The sequence below is a fragment of the Halictus rubicundus genome, chromosome 8 (assembly GCF_050948215.1).
Source record: "Halictus rubicundus isolate RS-2024b chromosome 8, iyHalRubi1_principal, whole genome shotgun sequence".
In the NCBI taxonomy this organism is placed as follows: Eukaryota; Metazoa; Arthropoda; class Insecta; order Hymenoptera; family Halictidae; genus Halictus; species Halictus rubicundus.
The window spans coordinates 10,596,680-10,616,864 of NC_135156.1; the positions used below are offsets into that span (position 1 = coordinate 10,596,680).

The following is a 20,185-nucleotide window of genomic DNA, read 5'->3' on the forward strand; positions in this document are numbered from 1 at the left end:
GGAGCGGGCCGTAATACTTTCCAAACAGCTTCGCGCTATAATTTTACCAAATTATAAACCGACCCGCAAATTGTTTGCTCTTTACGCGAGCCCCGTAAATCAGACCTCGGCCGTCGCACAAAAATTTCTTAATCTGTTTTCACCATAAGTTCGACTTATTTTTACAATTTCATAAAAATCCGCTTCAGGTTTCAACGGATCGCGATTTTTGTACAAAAGTCGATAATGTGACAGGAGACGTTATTTCAGAGATTCAAATATAAGACAGCTAACCAGGCTTTAAGATTGTCAATCTCAAGGAACGACTCTGTAAAATTTATCACCGTATGATCTATTCAAGCCGTTAAAAATGGATTAGAAGACACTATTTTAGCGCTTAAAGGATTATCAACCGGAACTGATTTTCTCCGAGTCAGAAGTTCATCCTCCATTTTCGGGTCCCTGTTTCGAGTGTCGAAGGGGCAACCCAAGCCCGACCGACCCAAAACAACGGAAGCCGCGGATCGTTAGATCCCTGGGGCTCCCAGACGCGCAGCAGACGATCCAAGTGAGCGTTTGAATATTCATTACTGCTTCAATGAAGCGTCGCGTGGCCTGCAGCTCGGTGTCACGCCAGTTCTTATGACGATCGACGTTCATAGAGCAGAGAGGTCGTCGGTCTAACGACGCTTCAGCGACGGGACATGGGGGGGACTATGGAATTCCCATACGAATGGCAACGAGAAACCATTCGACTCGGTCCTTCCGGCTCGTGGAACCTTGACCAACGCCGTTCACCGAAGCCTGGCCCGGTATTTTCGACTCGGTGCCCGTAGAGGAACAACAATCCGGGACGTTGACCCGACGGAAACCGCTCACGGCGTCACAGAATCGCGCGAAATAATTTGCGAACGATCCTCACGAGCCGGATGGTGACTTGCGCGCGCTTCGTGGAACGCTGATACCGGCCGAGGAAACGAGGTCGACGACCATCGAATTCGACCGGGAACGCTCTATCGATGATCTCCCGACGACGACGCGTCCGAATTCCTGGGCCCTTGTGCGTCCACGCGGAAGTTCCTCGATCGTCAAGGTTTTCCCGGAACGCACGATCTCTAAACACGTGTTTCCGAGACGAATCGCCGAGAATTTATGTGAATTTTGCGGATGTTTTGTCGGATCTTTAAGTTGGACCGAGGCCTCTTCAGTTTTAGAGGATCGTGTATCGAACGGACGTTGCTATAGATCGCTTTCGATCGACAGAGCTGATGTTAACCGCGCGATCGTTCGGAGATGGTCTAAACTGTACCGATGCCGAGGAATCAATTACCAGCTGGTTAAGTAGGTAATGCCAGTGTGGGATACTGTTACTTATATGTATAGATAGTGCAATTTCCGGTTACAAGATGGACATTCCTTCACGCGCGGTTTTAACGATCGGGACCGTCAGGAATCGGCGTTCGAATTAGAAGTAGCTATGGGAAGTGTCTTCTATGACAATGCTCGATTGAATCGCAGCACGCATGCTTCGCCGTCCAGTGAAAAATAAACGTGGACTTGGTGACAAGTAACTAGGTTAAAGAAGGAGACCACTACAACGAACTACCTGTAATCAAGAAACTCGGAAAAATCAGAAGTCTTCGGGGCTCACTGAGGAAAGCCAAGAAAGTTCAAAAATAAAGAAAATGATAAGAATACGTAGAAGAGGAAACCAAGCTTCTAGAATTCTAGAAAACGGATTGACCTATTTGAGCTTCGAGGATCGGTAAACACGGGACCGAGCACACAAAAACAGGTTACGGTATCCTAATCTCCTGGGCCGTCGGAATCTAGTTCCCCCGTCGAAATCTCTGACCTTCTGATCTCGTTAGACCCAATCCCGAAACCTGAATACGTCGTTAGACGAGCAGAGGCTATCGAATCATCGATCCCAATAGTCACGCCGGAAGGATTTAGTCTAGTCATTGAGTAGTCGGCATTGACGAGGTTTTGGCGGGCTCTGTTCTACGGCTATGACTATAGCGAGCGAGAGGAGAGGGGCGTATCGAGGCGAGGGAAAAAAGCGTCCTCGCACGAAGGTGTCACTGACTCCCGTACGTAGGTGATCGACCTCCATAGTCCCCACCTTGCTTGCCCCGCTCCGATCCTCCGTCCTCTTCCCACCGTTTCTTCCTCTTTCTCTGGTTGGCACTGTTGCCCCTCTTTCCTCCAGGCGTCTGCGAACGCGTGCGGCAGTGACGTAACGCCGGTTATTCAACCTGGTTGGTTGGCCAGTGACGAAATGCCAATGCCCACGCTCGGCTCCGCGAAAGTTCCTTTTTTGCCACGGTTTGCCCCGCCATTGTCAGCGGCGGCTCCTAACAGAGAAGAGGATCCGCCGACCGCTATCCGAGAGAGGTCCTCCGATAAGACGGTTTTGGAAACGACCTGGACAATAAAGGAGATCCGATCGAGAGGAGGCTGCCTGTGCCTAGGTAGCAGGGGATTTAAACTGCATTGGCAGACAGGATCGTCATCCGATAGCTAGATCGGAAAGATTAGCAGGGTGCCGAGAAGGGTTGCTGAGCGGACTGTAGCCGATAGCTGGTCTCTCTGTGTTCATTACCGTGGATTTGTAACTGATAGGCAGGGTCGAGTGACCTAATGATATTCAGCGGAACAGGATAAAGCCGCGCTCGACTCTGGACTCCTGAGATCTAATGGCACGAAGTCTACCGTGATATACGCGGGAAGATTGCGAAACTTCTTTCGACGCTTGGGTTTCTCGTTCGACTTCACCCAGTCGGCATTGATCGAAGTAGATGTTCAACAGTTCCGATTGATAGTTTGATATCAACAATTCGAATGCGATATCGAATATCTCCTATCTTCTAATCCGTGGATTCTCACTATGTAAATTCGTAGAGAGTCGAGGCGTGACGTAACGAGACGTCAAAACAGGCAGATTGCACTGGGAAGAGAAAGTGGCGGAGAGAGGCGTCTAATACGAATCTAACGCCGACGGAACGGGCCAGGAGGTAAACGGGTCAGCCTAAATCCACAGGGCCTAGACGCGAACGAAAGTGTTTACTGTTTACAGACGTTACTTTCGGGCTTTGCCACCGCGTCACCGTGGCCTCGTTTGCCAGCGTTAGAAACGACTTTCGGTCTGGAAGTTCGAACGTGTCGGCGACTGCCAGACTTCCGTGTCTACGAATCGAGTTTTTTCGCTCGTTTTTGACCCCCGTCCGATGGACACCTTGCCATTCTGCGATGTATACTAATTATCCGTCGTTCCAGCCTCGAGTGTGTTAGGTCGTAAATGAAATCATCACTGTATTTCTTGACGCTTGAGGAACCTGCAAAACGTTTCTAATTCTCCAACGTCTTCTTGGAAATAAATTTATCGGTACTTTATAAATCAGTAAATTCGGTATCTCGTAAGTGCAAGAATTTTGTCCATTTATTTTAACAAATTTCTTTTCTGCGGATATTTAACAGACTTTAAGTGTTCGGAATTTACAGTTGAGAATTTCTTCAAAAAATTATTTGGACCAACAAGCCACTACCAGGGACGTAATTCATTTAAGAGTATTAGGCTAACAGACTTCAATTTCAGCCTCAGGAACGTAATAGAATCATTCCTTACGGAATAATTTTCTGAAGAAGATTTTTAAGTAGCTAAGTAACGAGGAAAAATTGAGCGACGATTAAAAAATGTATTCTTCCAACGAATCGTAAATTCTCCGACTTCTGTTCTACGTTCAGCGTTTCAGACACCATAGTTTAGCTACTTCTGGGTACAGCGAAGAAGCTTCTCGTTCAGCGCGTACATCACAAAATTCGCGAAGCGTCGTACAACCGCCATAGACGGAACAATTATAATCTGATTACTTCCCCGTGACCGGCGAGGCAATATATTAATTAGAAAATCTCATAAATATTAAACGCCCCTTCCTCGGTTCACCGCCGCTTAGGAACAAGCGGCGGCGAGCGCATTACCGCAGCCCGCGCGCTAATAACATCGAGAATCTAGTCCCGGCGATCATTTCCCGACGTGGCAGCCTTACCGCGGGATCTCGCCCGAGGATTCACCGTTACGCTAATCAACGGCAAAAAGCACCATCGGAGGTCTTAGCCGCGGAACTCCACTCACACGGTCCCGGCCCCATTAAGGAACTCGCACTTCCCATTCCCATTTCCCGACGACTCGCGAACGATCGTTCGTCTTAACGAACGCGAGCTCGCGACACGCACGCCCAAGTTATGGGAAAGGATCCCGGGCTGTTTTCAGTATCCTCTACTCGAACCCTCTTCAATCATGCTAGCTCGAAATAGGTGGGATATGCGAAAACAGGATCGATTTCACGTGTTTACGTTTTCATGAAGGAATCAAATCGGCCCCGTGCCAGTTTTCGCATAGATAGTGGACGTTGATGAATTGACCCGATGCCAGCAAAAGGGTTAAGTATCTTGGGGGAGCTAGGAAGGAAGCCACATGGCCGAAAACCGGTCCCATTTTCGCGAGGACGCGACCCGTGCACGTGCGCGAGCACGAGGACACGCGGCGCGAACCAAGTGCGTTGACACGGAATGTCCTCGCCATGAAGGGGCAGGGATGAGAGAAGCATAGGTCACTCACCGTTCGACTCTGCTTGGCGCGAAACGACGCCATACTGTCGCGAATTCTCCGGAACGTGGCGGAAATTCAGCGAAGAATGTCCGCGAATGTCAAAACATTTTTTCATGATTTTTAGAGTTTGCTCGGCGAGAAGATTTTAATACGTTGAGGAAGGTGTCCTCAGATACTTCTGAAATTGTTGCTATTTTATATTTTTCGCGCTCGTTTTTCTCACGAATGCATAGTTCAGTAATTATAATCTGAACAGTTTATAATAAACTTGAACATCGTTTGCTTTCATATTCGCCACAAATAATGAAGATCGTTGAAGGTCATTATAAAATTGTTCGTCATAAGCTTCTCAAAGAAAATCTGAGAATGCCCACACAGAAAACCAAACCAAAACTAAAGATTCATCCTGAAGGTTACTCACGGCAAAGCGCATTTGTATGTACATAATTTTGTCATTTTTATTTTACAGCCCCTTTGTTTAATCGCGTGATGGTGAAAAGCGGAGATCCTCAATTTATGCCACGTGTTCGTGGTGAGTGTTTCCCCGCCTCTCACACAAACAACGCTCGCATCCTTGACGCGCACACGGACGGGATCCTGTGGAATAACGGAATCGCGGTCCGGGACACACGTGCCAGGTCCTTGCGGATGACTGATCAAACTTTCCGGTTGCTCGGTTGCGTCACCGACCGAATCTCAATGGGCGAAGGAGTCACCGGTTTGTTTGCGCGGGATTGCTATACCGCCGCAGACGGGTTCGAATGCTTCCGGGAGATTTACGCCGCCGGAGACTTCGACGCCTGGCGAGGAAGATGAGTAGCTTAGGGGATTCGGACGGTGAGGAGTTAGACACTGGTTGCGCGAAACCTCCTCCGAGGTGGTTCACTGATGGTTCAATCAATTTTCTTCCTATTGTTACTGTTTACTGTATTTTATTTAACATTTTACAAATTTAACATTCAACATTTTACTGGTTTGTAATCATTTGTATTTCTTAGTCGGCTTACGTAAAAATACAGTGTACAATGGTGATTGCGCGTTAACAGGATACTTGATGAGAAACAGTTTTCTTCATATGTAAATTCATTCAAAATGTTACAACATATTTTTTAAATTAATGCTATACATGCTGTGGTTTGAACTCGTGGAACGCAGCATAGTGTGCAAGGAGTGCACGACTTTCCTTTGGTAAATTGTTGTAATATTATAATGGTGATAGCGAACGTGTTAATAAATATTCTTTAAATTGTTACTTCTTAAATAAGGATCCTGTGCAAACCGAAGGAGATCGTTTCACTTGTAACATCATGAACATTCACAATAAAAACATAGAGATATACAATGAAATTGATGTATCACATTTTTAAAAGATAAAATACAAAAGCATAACTACTACCTAAATATTTCGAGTTCTATGTATTTTCATGAGAAAATAGAGAATTTCTAGGACGCGCAGGGTACACAACAGAAAATCGGCATTATTTTTAGCGCAAACTACAAGGTACAAAATCGGCATTATTTACCGAACGACCTGATACAGAGTGCGTTAAATCGGTTCGCCGGAAAAATTGAGGTAACAGAACCCGATTCGTGGGATGCAATCGCAGATTAAACGACCGATTCGTTCCAATGGCGGCGGGCACCGGTTGAGTGGGTCACCGGCATCAATCAGAGAACCGAGTCTAGCCAAAACAACCGGCGCGAAAACCGTGCAGGAGGAACGAGCGATCAGGAAACACGGAGGCTCCAAAGTGGAACGTAAACGAGCCGGGGGCAACGACCGGCTTCGTCAACGCGGCGACCTGAAATTTCATTAAGGGCGTCCAGGCATTGCGCAAGCGATTAGGATCGTCACGGTGTTTACCGACGCGCTGCCCGCCTGGTGAACGGGACGAAAGTCTACGATCGTTCGTATCGGGTTCTAGAAGAGCCCGTGGAAAATTTCCACCTTGGACAGGCATGCTGGATGTCCGACTACTCTATTCCTTTTTTGTCTACGCCCTTCGGAAAACTGCTGGCATAAAGACATACTTGGCCTCCGATGGTAATGGCTCGACAGAATTGATGGGGGAACGTAGGTGCTGACATGAGATATTCACTCGTCGGACGGCCGGTTAAGGTAGCATACCTTTTACTGAAACGAATTTTTCTTCGGATACCAGCTCGGCTTCTACATTTTTATCATTGGATCCATTGTATCCACTTTGGTGCAATCTAACTTCCAAGTGCTCGCTCTGACTTTCGATTTGTCAAATACAGAATTGTAAGTGAACTTTTAATTCTTTGCTTTTTAACACCACTTTGTGGTGTTTCTGGTAAACATTTGTGTGCTGCTTTTCGAAAGTAATAGTTCCCTTAAAAATGATTTGCAATCCCAGAACAAACGATTAACACTAGGTTCACGGAGCATTAAGAGCGAGTATTTTACATTACTTTATAAAAATGAGAAGAATGTGCCTATCCAAGTTTTCAGCCATTTTTTAAATAATATATACCTAAAGGAAATAAGTTTGTTGAGTAATTCCACGTAGATGGATCTTTACAGTCTCAATAATCGTAAATTAAAAATATTAGAACCCGTCATTTCGACGGGTCCCGTAAACCTAGTGTTAAGAAATTCCTACTGTATCAATTCTTTCTGATAGAAACAGATTTTTCCTAATCGTGTTCAAATAAATAGAGCACGTGCACAGCGCCAAACACGAATAGCTAAACGTTTACAGTTTATATTAAATTTTGACCCCACCCCGACCCGTCATGGAACAAACTGCATTTGCATGAGCATCCGCAGTTTGTTTGTAAGATTTAATAAACATTCGAGTACAGAGCTTAATTGCAATCATTAGAATAGCATTAAACTCCGACGAACCGTGACTTCGGTGTCCCGCGTGCATGTGCACCGCTAACTGAAAAGTCCTCTCGGTGGGCTTCGGAGACGCGGAATAAAATCGAAAAGGGGAAACGATCCATCACATTTGATTGCGGCAATGTTGTGCGACGTGTCGTGGGTCGGTGCCGTTCGCTAGCTGCTCGTAGAAGTAGAATCGAGGCGGATTCGGGCAGATGGGTGGACGATCGAAAATAATCTGGGTTTCGCAAGCCGTTCTGGTCCGGCGCGGAAAGGAAGGCCATCGGGGTCGTAGCCATCGAGCTCGGCCTATTTGCTAATACCGATTGACATCGCTGATTTCGTGGATGCCTTCCTTCCTGATTTCACGGTCCCCTTCCCCCGAAGAATTCTGATCGCGAATACTGCCCCCCTTCATCTTCCTCTTCGCTTGAAGACTCGAGCTCTTTCCCGTGAAATGTCAATGTCATTCCTCTCTTTCAGGACGAAACAAAATGTTAATCCTCTATTCCTTTACCTTCTCAAAGAAATGTTAACCAGAAGGGACATTTGTCAGGAAGCATTATTAATGTGAACTGATCAGCTCGCCTTCCTTCGATCCTGTATAATCCCTCTATTCCTTCAATTTCTGAGTAAACGTTTCGATTTCTTCTTGCGAAACGTTCATCCGATCGCAGGAGGCTTCGACGACTTCGAAGGGCCATTAAGGTGTTTCAACGACAAAGTGTCTCAACAGGTACCGAAAGGATTCAGCCGCGGCGAGGCTGACCATTAAAACCGAGCGGATTCAGACGTCGTCGGAGAGGATTCGAGAGATCGTCGCCAGTCGCCGTAAATCTTCGAGATGGTCGCGTGGGCTGGAGAGGCGGCGATCTGCCACGGAGGTCCCCGAATGGTCCACGTAACATTCTGTCGTTGGTATAAGCGAGCAGCCAACGAGTGCGGCGTCTCTAACGCGTGAAAGTAAGAGCTGTCGGTGTGCGCCGGCCTTGATTCGGCTGGGGTTACCGTCCGACATCCAGGACGGCCGAGGCCCGTTTGACGTTGCTCAATAACAAGCCGGGTATATCGTAAAAGCGGTCGCCTCGCGAGCCTTCGTGACGAAATTCCTGTTACCGGCTCTTTAGCGCCAGCCTTCGCGCGTTTAGAAGGGGACTCGCTCGAGATCCCGGCCTCCTCTGCTCTCGCATATTTTTTCCCCCGGACCCCGGTGACAACGATTCGGACGTCCCCTTGGCTGGTCCTCGGCCACGGATGGCTTCGTTTTGAGGTCAAGGGACACCCGGGCCAACCAGTGAAAGTGCCGCGTTAGGTCCGAAGGATTCCGCTTGACTTCAGTCGCGAGGATGCTGGTCGCTTCTACTGGTTTTCTAGGTCTACAGAGTTTCGGGGAGTCATGGCCTTTTGAGGCCATGGGACACCCGAGCCAGCCAACGAGAAAACGCAACTTTAGATCCCACTGGTCCCTCTCGAAGGATACCGCTGGACTCCAACCGCGAGGATGCTTGTGCTGATCACTTCTGATTTCTATAGGCTTGCGGAGAAGATGATTTCATTTTGGAGCCAAGAGATACCCGGGCCAACCAGTGAAAGTGCCGCGTTAGGTCCGAAGGATTCCGCTTGACTTCAGTCGCGAGGATGCTGGTCGCTTCTACTGGTTTTCTAGGTCTACAGAGTTTCGGGAAGGCATGGCCTTTTGAGGCCATGGGACACCCGAGCCAGCCAACGAGAAAACGCAACTTTAGATCCCACTGGTCCCTCTCGAAGGATACCGCTGGACTCCAACCGCGAGGATGCTTGTGCTGATCACTTCTGATTTCTATAGGCTTGCGGAGATGATGATTTCATTTTGGAGCCAAGGAATACCCGGGCCAACCAGTGAAAGTGCCGCGTTATGTCCGAAGGATTCCGCTTGACTTCAGTCGCGAGGATGCTGGTCGCTTCTACTGGTTTTCTAGGTCTACAGAGTTTCGGGGAGGCATGGCCTTTTTGAGGCCATGGGACACCCGAGCCAACCAGCGAGAAAACGCAACTTTAGATCCCACTGGTCCCTCTCGAAGGATACCGCTGGACTCCAACCGCGAGGATGCTTGTGCTGATCACTTCTGCTGATTTCTATAGGCTTGCGGAGAAGATGATTTCGTTTTGAGGTCAAGGGACAGCGGGACCCTGGCCAACCGGTGAAAGTGCCGCGTTAGGTTCGAAGGATTACTCTCTGATTTTAGCTACCGAGGACTCCCCCATGCTTCTGCCGGTTTCTAGATCGCGCGGAGAGGCATAGACAGTTTCGTTTTGAGGTCAGGAGACAGCCAGACCCTGGCCAACGAGTGAAAGTGTCGGTCGCAATCGGCTTACCACCGATGTCCCGGTTGACTCCCGTTGCCGAAGGCTTTTGGACACTTTTTATGGCTTCGAGATGATCGGCCGAGGCTCGTACACGAACGCGGACGGTTTCGTTTTGTGGTCGGGCTACGGGTGAAAGCGCCCGATTGGATAACTATTCTTCTAATTGGACTCGAGCGCGAAGGTTTCGACGTGTAAACGGATATTAGTGGCTCGTCGAAGGATTTTGTAATTAGCCAGGAATTCATTCCACCTGTGACCGCAAATACCTCGACCGCAATCTCCGGTGGTCTATCGATACGTATAATGATTAAGAAACTGTGCACGAGTTATTCAATCGCCGTGATTCATCGCCGCGATACGTAAATCTATAACAAAGAAGCGAGCCCATTAACGCTCGCTGAAAAAACAGGGTGATCAAGGATCTCGCTCCTTCGTTCCTACGAACTATGAACTATGATCATTCCTGCAGATAGCAGTCGCAACAGGCGTTCGCACGAAATTGGACCTTTGAGATAATCCGAAGGAGCCTGAACGCTATCGGTGTCCCGGTTCCCCGGCGTCGACTGTGTGACCCACTGAACGGGCGTCTATCTGGAGGCAGATATGACATAACTCACCGGAGGATGAGTCAGCTCACGAGTCGAACGCGGCGGGAATTTCGAAGGAGGGAGAGAAAGAAGCCGCCGGGAAAGAAATGTCGTCGGAAACGCGACGGGGTCAGACCTGCTTTCTCCGAGGAGGAGCAGTCGGCAGCAGGTAGCAGCGATCGAGAGTAAAAGCGACGCCGGAGCAAGCCAGAGAGAGAGAGAGAGAGAGAGAGAAATAGAGGGAAAGAGAGAAAGAGAGCCGGTTGGCAAGTCCCCGGGTGGTGCGAGCGAGAGAAAGACAACCGGGGAGAAAGGTGAAAGCACTCTCACCTCGCTCTCCGCGTAGCTGCGCAGATCTTTTCGGTTTTTATGCGGTGCTCCTCGGAGAATACGATTCGCCCGGCGCCTCGGGGACTTCGTCCCAGTTACGTCGAGCCACCGGCGTCCTGACGCGATTCATCATCCTGATCGAGAGTCCAGGCTCTCCGTTTGTACACGCGCCAGCACGTGACGCGTCCGAGGCATCCGCAACAACTGGCTTCCCCGAATTCCGCTCGCAACCGAGAATTTTGCAATCAGGCCTCTCGTTGCGTGAACTCGTTAGGCCGCTCTTGTTTACTCGCTACGAATCCCGCCACTTGGCTTCCTTCGGGACCACGATCCCCTACTATCCCCCGTTCCTTCAATTTCTTCAAAAATGTTGGCCAATACCCAGTGAGTCTGCGGGGGTTAGCTTCCTTCGGGAGTTCGATCCTCTACAACCCTTCAATTTCTTGATAAATATTACTGATCTTTGTTAGAAAGTACATCCAAATTCACCTGTCCCTCGTTGCCGAACTCATTCGTTCGTTCCCGTTTACTCGGGACACCTTACGTTAGCTTCGTTGAGAACCTCAGTCCTCTAATTTCGCCTGTTCGTTCATTTTCTTAAAAGACCGAAACACGTTGCATCGTCTTCCAAATAATAAGTCAGTCCAAAGAATCCTCGTCGGATCATCCACCCGCAAATTCCCGGTCACACCGATTCCATTTTTCCTTTCGTCCGAGCGTAATCCGTCGCATAATTTCTGATCTTAAGGTACTTAAGGTACACCGTTACGAGAAAAAAAAGGAGTCAGTGGGAACAAGTGCTCGAATGTCATGGCGATGGAGTCGTGTCATCCTGAACGGTGCCTCGGAATCGTAACGAGCGCCGGCGACGGAGTCCCGGAAGTCGCGTCATTTCGAGCGCATGATGTGGGACGCAGAACAGCGAGTTTTGAATAGCGAAGCGAAGGGATAAAGAGGCCTCGATAGCGGGCGTAGACCTCGCGAGCGGTTGTTGTAGTCATAGAACAACGGCCCTGAGCCTTTGTGAAGCGTTGCGAAACACAAGAGCCAGGCCGCCGCTGGTGCACGCTCGTATCTATTATTACGTGATTTTTTTTTTTCGTCGGACTCAGGGCCGCGGTGACTGTAGCCTTCCATCGGGATCAGATGTCCGGCTCGCGCCTACACACCTGAGCGGTTCGATTAAAAAGGGATTAAACGGCGAGCGGCATAACGATCCCGTCAATGTTGCGCGAACAAGTTCCCGGCTGGTCGGAATGGGAAAGTGCGCCAAACAAGGAATCTTACGACTTTCTTGAAATCTTTACGACTCTGGAGGTACATCAATTCGGGGTACATCGATTCCAGAGGACGTGACGACAACGTTACCTTAGCACCTGTTCGTCCCAAGTTCTTGTCGATTGCGAAATTTACCTCGTTATCGCGTCCGATGGTAACGATTAGCAACTGAAATTTCTTCGGCTGCTTATCTCTCAGAGTGTTAAACGAAACTGAACCCAGGATGGGTCGTGCTGGGGTTAATTAAACCGGCCCGAAAGAAATAGCGGCGCGATGATCCGGCGCGGCGTGCCGATCGTGGTCGTCGCTCAACAGGACTCAAGTTTGGCTCCTGACAGATAAATGCTTTTATGTAATGCTGCCAGGGCTCTAGTCTGGATAAAGCGACGTAAACCGTTGCGCAATGACCCCGTTGGGCGTTTCGGCCAGACCGTGTTGGGAAATCTGTCGTGCCGTTAAAAATGTGGGCCATCGGCACATTCTCGTTCCACAAAAACACGCCGTGGTGCACGATCGATCCATTCGCCTTCGACGTTCAATGGCCTATCGATTTCGTCGCTTCCGTTGTTAAATCCTAACTTGTTGAGCCATCGTCTGCACGATGGCCGTCGCGTCCCTTGGGTGCTCGAGCGTCGTAAACTCCCAGTTCGGTACAGTTTGACGCGGTCCGTTGATTAAATTGCGTAAGCGGCCGAACTACCTAGAAGTAGTTCGAGTGTCCAAGTGGCTACATTGCTGGGGTAGTTAAAATACCCGAGTGATTATGCGACCTGGGTGGTTCGAGTGGCCAGGTGACTAAGTCGCTTAGTCGGCTAATTGGTCGGCCGAGAGCGGTCAGAGAGTGCTCGGGCTCCCAACAGGCCCGAATTCCTTCGGAACTAATACGAAACTCGAGAAAGTTCGAGCAGAATTGGCCCCTCGAAATGGTCGTTAGCGACCATACCAGAAATTAATTCCGCGACTTCGACTGGGAGTTAGCGGGGCCGTTATGAAGATTGCTTCCGTCGTGTTGTCCCGGGAGGTCATTTTCCTGGGTAAAGACGGTGAACTTGAGAAACACGCCGAGGGATAGACGCCGAGGAGCGGTGAATCGTTGAACGCTGGCAGCGCCATCGGGCAGCGTTTCGTGGAAGTTCTTCGGCAGGTACGCATCGGTTCGCTGACGCTAGGTGGCAGGTAGACTGGCCGTGGTAGCGGGCAATGTCAATGTCAATGAGCACGTGAGCCCCGCTCGAGGAAAAATCGATACGCCTCAGTGTCAAAGCTTTTCCCGGCGAAAGGGGGTAACCGCATATGCGAAACGATCCCGGGAATATCCGAGGGATCAGCAACGATGCGATAAAATGTCTATTTAGATCCTCCTCGCTTCCTCCTTTGGCTCTTGACGAGAACTTGCGCCTCGCACTTTGTTCAGCGTGTTTATTTTCTAACGGCCCAGTAAATAAAGATACTGTCGATAACTTTCGATGATGAAAATTCTACAGAATCTGTTGGTCCAGACGATGTACTCTAAATAGCCACCCTGTAGCATAGAACACTGATGCTTTTAAGGGTTTATCGATCTTGTTCGTATGAAAAACAATACTTTCCATATGTACTTCTCCTAATCCTCTATGATGATGTTCGTGCAGCAATTAATATTTTATTCGATTGCACAATGTAGTCTAAACACCAGCAGCTAATCAACCATGATATCGGTCCTGCGCGCAGCAAGTCGCGAGGACGTTAAGATGAAAATAACCTCACCAAATTGACAAAGAGATTCCAAGTCTTCATGAAACACTGTCTGCATGATCAGTTTCTAAGAATCTACAAGAACAACTATGAGTATACCATAGCCAACTTAGGAAACAACAAGTTGTATTCCAGAGGTACAACGTCCTAAGGTCATTTCAGCAATCCATGTTTGAAAGATCCTATGAGCAAGACAGTTTGATGAGGGAGTGCAGCATGACGTGTGCGATAATGTCACAGGTTCGGGATGACATAACACCGAGAGATGATTGAAAGGAAATCAAAGACGAACCTTTGACGGGCTGTTGACGCCTCTCGGGATTCTGCGTTTCAGTGATCGCGATGGTGGCCTCGCACACGTCTATGGGGTAGAAGCTGCCGGCAGGGTTCATGTTCTGATCGATGATCTCGATTTTGATCGGATCATCGCACGCGACGATCGCTGACATACCCGCACTAATGACAACGTGTCGAACACTGTTGGTGCTAATGGTAGGCAGCGCGTACTCGAGGGTTGATGTCCATGAATGGGGTGGAGGGGTGGATCGAGCGGGGTTGTTGTTTGCGCAAGCGTCACTGTACCCACGCGATCCCAAGCTGGTCTAAGTGACCCTTCTTGGACAGATAGGTGTGCTCTTTTGTGACCGCTTCCTGCGTAGGACTGATGACGCACGGACCCTGTTTGCCCAAGCATTTTTATGATCCGGCTTTTAGACGGGGTGAATATGCACGGGATAGTATGGTTCCTAAAGAGTTCGCAGAGAAAGATAATGTTTCATAAGCCCGGCATTTATAATACGGCTCGTGCTTGCGACTTTTCGCTCCAATTGTGTTGAATCAGTGAAATTTCAGGTCACCCCATAAGCCGTGTCGTTGTTTCATGTTAACTTTAAGTTTAAGATAATAACACGTGTTTTAAGAAACCTCAATTAGGATGGATCTCCAATTTTCAATCTTCATGTTGGATCTTATAATATCCAAAACATTTGTAACAAGTGAAAGAGGGCTTACACGATGACCTAATATTTTATTCTCGCAAAAATGAGTTGCAATCGAATTTGCAATTATTAGCAACTGTTCAAAGTGGATAAACACTTGACCTGATATAGTGGTCGAGAATGTCTTTTTTTAATCCCACCCCTTAGGTGGTAAGCTTTAACCTGAAACTTGACTTTGATACAAAGCCGTCTATTTATACAACGGTTCGAGCCGAGCTGATTTTGCGTGAGATTCGAGTTAATCGTTTAATCTGCGATTAGCACACAAGTTACTTACGGGTCGGGAGGGGCACGGCAGTAAGATGAACATCGACTTACCTGTAACAGAAAAAAAAAACAAAAAACGTTAGTAACCAAGAATTAACAATTCACTAGAAATATTTATACTCCAACTATACTGGAGCACTGTAATCTGGAGTACGCAAATAAGCCACTCTTGTTTCGCTATTTCCGTGTCGCTCTTGTTGCATAATTGGGCACTTTTGTCCATGTTTACGAGCGGAGGGCAGGAAATAGATCCCCAAAAATGTTAAAGTTTACGAGCTGTATATAAAAATAGCAATTTTATTTTTTCTTCAAAATATAATTACATTTTCGAACTTCTAATTTCATTTAAATGATACGGTCACATAGAAAATTTGCAATTTTCTGTACAAAGCAAGCGAAGAAAGTTACCTTGTTTTATGGGTAAGATAAACTTGTTCGTGATTGCTTAACTAACTGTAATCACAAAATAAAATTTTCAGAAAGTCGTAAAACCCCTTTGTATTTTCGAAGACCAAGAATTCCCCATTATGAAAGGAAATGTAAACGAAAATCTTTTGCCTTTTACGAGGTCCAAGTATTCATCGACTTCCCTTTGCTTCATCCCTATACCTGCTGCAAGGTTCCTAAGCAGGTATGCGAACCCCTATACTATTCACGCTGGAAGCGTCCACCTGGCCATTCAAAGATCCCGCGCATTCCAGCGGCGCGGAAACGGTCCTCTCGGTATCTATTACGCGATAACGTTATCAGGAGGAATTTGCACATCCCGATACCGACTCACGAGTCGCGAATTTCCTGTCGTACCGACTAATGGCCCGGGATTCGCAAAAGGATTGTGGCGCCTCGCAGCGGAGCGCGGCGGAACCGTTTCGCAATTGTCGTTCGCGTGCGAACTTGCCGTGAGTTGAAAGACCCTCGGCTCGCTATCATCCCCTAACTTTTTCTCCATTTTTCACATAACATTCTCCGATCGCTGTTATACAACAATTTCAGCATTCCTCAAATTTCATCGCTCAATTAATAGACGGTTCCAGCAAATATTGTTTAACAAAAAAATAAATTTTCTCTTTATACGAGAAAATTGTTCGTAAAAATATCAAGTTTGCTACTCGTACGCGCTTCTGGTTTCTGTAAACTGCTATGTAAAAATATATATGTATACAGCCACTGAAATTAATATTCGGACAGTCTTAAAAAGACGGTAACTTTTTTAACACGTTGACTGCCATGTCACCCATACGTGGGTGACGGAATTATTTGTCCAGGTTTTAAATTGAATTTTCACGTTAATATAATAATTGTACCAAATTTTATTAGGATCTGTAAAATAAAAGAAAGTTGGAGGACTACTCAATATCATACATTTAATTTTTTTCGATTTTTATTTCATTAAATAACTTACTTTGATTTTGTGGGATTTTTGAGGTTTTTAGTTTGGCAGTCAAAGTGTTAATACTGGACCATGCAATTTGGATTTTTGGGGGAGGGGGACTTAGGACAATTAAAAATACTGAAAGCTGTTTTTTACAACTTTTTATGTGTTAAGGGTGTCCGGATATTAAGTCAGCGACTGTAAATTTTAATAAAAGCGTATGATATGATATAATATAATACATGTATAGATATGTAATATATGGTGACAATATTTGAAATTATCAGAATTGTTGACGCTAATTTTTTAAATAGATGGGTCATGTATTACTTCAGCAATTCCATGTCGTTTATAGCGACACCTATGCCTGAGAGTTAATAAATCCCAAGAAAAATAGCAAGATGATGAAGTCTGGAATAAAAGGGCAGGAGAGCCGAACCGGCCACGTAGCAAAAGAGATGCAGATTGCGTCAAGTTAGGGGACGGTAATTCCCAGCGCCACTCGTCTCCGAAACACGACGTCCACTCCATCCGGGGTGGTCTCGTGACAGGAGGTTAGCTCGATTCATCAAGCACGGGGTCGGGAGTGAAGAAAAACCGGGCGCAATTCCCAAGCCCACTTAAACCGACCTAAACCGAAAAACATCTTCCAGCCAATCCCGGCCGGCTGATGAGATGCCGTTTGTCACGGCAGGGGCAGGGGCAGGGGCAGGGACAGGGGCAGGGCAGAACAGGAGCGGAGAGAAAACCGTGAATCTCCCAGCGGGATGAGCATCGATTCCAGGGTGAGACACCGAGGTGCTTGAGAGACACTGCGCCAGCGTATTCTCGAATGGAATAGAATCGAGGGACGAGTGCTCGGTGTTGGTGCACCTTGGAAACTCACCTACCTACCGGGTCGTTGACCGGGCGCTAAGGAAAGTGGGACGAAGCAAACAGCACTCAGCGTTAATGCGCGAAGGCCTTGAGAGATCACTGACGCATGCGTCCGCACGGAAAGATCGAGAAGGACCATCGTGTGGATAGACGAGGACGGAGAAGTGAACACGACCAACCAGAGAGAGATAGAAAGACAGAGAGAGGGAAACGAAGAGAGAGAGGGAGAGAGAGAGAGAGGGAGAGACGCGATCGAAACGCGTCCTTTCTCCTCCGATCGCGAGGAAACGAAGAAAAATCGGTTCCCGCGGCGCATCTGCCACAGACCGCCCCGGATTCTTCACTCTCGTTATCCTTCAAAGAATTTCCCTGTAATCTGCCACGTCGCCTCCTTAATCGCCGGCGGACCAAGCCGCGCTAATTTTTAATATCGACGCCTGGAAAGTGGAGCGGCGAACGACCTCGATATACGTATGATTGCAACTTTTTTTTTTCTCGCTTCTCTCCTTCGCCTCCACATGTCTCCGACGAACCGCTCGACGCGTCTCGACCTCTTTCGATGAACCTTTCGAGCGAGCGACTTCCACGATTCGGAGACCTCGCCGATGAAAAATCAACAGGATCGCTGCAGAAATTCTCGATTCGGCTGGTCCCGCCGTGGGACAATCGCAGTGAGAACAGCGAGGGGAAGAATGGGGTAGCCTCTGTCCAATGACGTCGCGGAAACCAACATGGCGGCGGATAACACCTCGACCGTTTTTCCTATGGAGGATTTAGGACGCTTGATGACTTACAACTTCTTTAGCGGCGCGCTCGTCTTGAATTTTAATTCAACTAGTTTTACTACGTATGCTTGCAGGGTGAACGCGTGTACAACGGACTTTTTCGTGTGGTTTGACTGTCCGAAATAATTTTGGACAACTTTTTCTCAGGTTTTTGTTTTTAAATACTAGTTCTTAAGAAGTCACATCTCAAACTTAGAGGACGCTAAATGTCTGCTTGGAATCTTTTCCTCTAAAAACAGACGCGGTTCTAGTACACGTGCGCGACGGAGTTTCGACACGAACGAATTTATGTAAGCTCACAGTTTTACATAAGTCATCACGCGTCAATTTCCGCCACGCAGCCGGCACCCGTAATCCTCGTGTCAATAACCAAAATTTGCTACGATATTCGACGACGTTGCACTTTATTTCAGTGCATATTTACGAGACTCAAATGAAAAATAACATGTAATCATTGGACTGCGGATTTTCATGCAAAATAGAGATTGTCTGCGTTGATTGCAAAGTGCAGGAGCTGCATAGACATTTATTTCTCTTTCTAATAATTTTATACAGACGAAAACAGTACTCATTCCTGTTATAAATGCATCAAAGTCCGCAGTACAGCGATCCTCTAAAACCAGAAATCTATGTATAGTAATTTTGCTATTTGCCGACAGAAATATTAAAAAAGTTACACAGAGGAAGGCATTGAAAGTGGTTGCCCGGGTACCTGGTTATTAGCGTAAGGCCTAATCTCGTCGCCCTGAACATGTTCACTGGAAAACCATGTTTGTGACACGCTTTTCGGGAGAACACTGATCGACCCTGATTAGGCGACCGAGGCCTGTCAGTTTTCGAATCGCGGAGTGAATTTACGGAAACCGATTCGATCGAGCGTGGCTGGATGTGGAGCAGTTGAAGGGAGGGAACACGCTCGACCAGGACGATTCGACAAACGAGCCGGTTAATTGAACCGTTTAAGTCGATTTGATACGATGGTTGGATCGCAGAGAGCCGGACGGACCAAATAAATTTGCTTGCGAAACCGGCGCGGCGGCCCGTTTGCCGGAAGTCGAACGGATCCGCGGAGGCAATCCGGGACAACGACGACAACTATGACAACGCCGTGCGGCGTGCCGCGGTGATGTCAATCGGTGCTTTTCGGAAAGTGAAAGCACTACAGCCGGCGTGTTGTAAACTTCATGGTTACAGGACGCCTCGGGCCACGCTTCGGCCTCCTCTTTCTCGCTCCCCGCTCTTCGACGTCGCTGAAAAATCGAGACGATCTAACCTGGTCTTGCGACGAGTCGTCGAAACCGCAGATATCTGCCACGTTTTTTAAACAATCCGTCTTAAACAGTCTCAACAATTACTATTGTTAGCAAAGACTTTTATTTGCTATGGTACGGTACTAACGCATCTTTTTGAAAGGTCGACCACCAATATTGTTTCGTGAAATATCTAAAAAACAGTATACTTTCTCTTTTTTTTTCCAGACGCAATGTACTGCATTTATTTTAACCCTTTGCACTCGACCGTCCTCTCCAAGGCACCAGTAAAAATTACTATTCTACAGTTCAATACGCTCGATTTTATATGGATAAATCGAAAAGAAAAAGGTCACATGTGGATTTTATGCATTTATGACGAAAATGAGATCAAATGAAGAACGGTAAAGACATTTAAGGAACTTTAAAATACGGTTTTATTAATTTACACTCGTTTAATTTATGTAGCTCCTGTATCTTGCAATTAATGCAGACAATTTTTATTTTGGGATGGAACAAAGTGAGAAAGCTCATATGTAACGAAAATATTTTAGGTCGGATGAAATGTGCGAGTACTGGTATCGAAATAGCTTTGAGCGCAATGAGTTCATTAAATGAATGTTACAGAGTAATGATTGTAACCAACTTACACAGAGAAGAGTAGTCTCTCAAGGGATTAACCCTGAGCACTCGAATGGCGACTATAAGGAATCACTAAAATTTGCTATATCATTATTCAAAATATCTTTCAGATTATTAAATTTCTTTAATAAATTACTAAACATTTCAGTATTGTACGAGTAAATTCCACCATTTTCGTATGTATAACATGAAAAAAAAAATATATATAGGTGGGAAATATTCTAGGTCGGAAGAAATGTTTCGTTTTGGAGTCGAAATAGCTTCGAGTGCAAAGGGTTAAA

At 47.1% G+C, this 20,185-nt stretch overlaps 1 protein-coding gene across 3 annotated transcripts in view; it reads right to left on the bottom strand.

The window, feature by feature from the left end:
- The window catches only part of E75 (ecdysone-induced protein 75), a 184,890-nt gene that overhangs the window by 61,371 nt on the left and 103,334 nt on the right, over positions 1-20,185 (bottom strand). Inside the window, exon 1 of one of the 3 annotated variants that reach the window (XM_076792171.1) lies at positions 14,007-14,179. The exons of the other annotated variants lie outside the window; for them this stretch is intronic. Within the exon in view, the coding sequence (XP_076648286.1) occupies positions 14,007-14,163 (157 nt within the window). The 5' untranslated portion in view covers positions 14,164-14,179. Of the gene's footprint in view, positions 1-14,006; positions 14,180-20,185 lie in introns of those variants that run through there. 3 annotated transcript variants of the gene reach the window in all.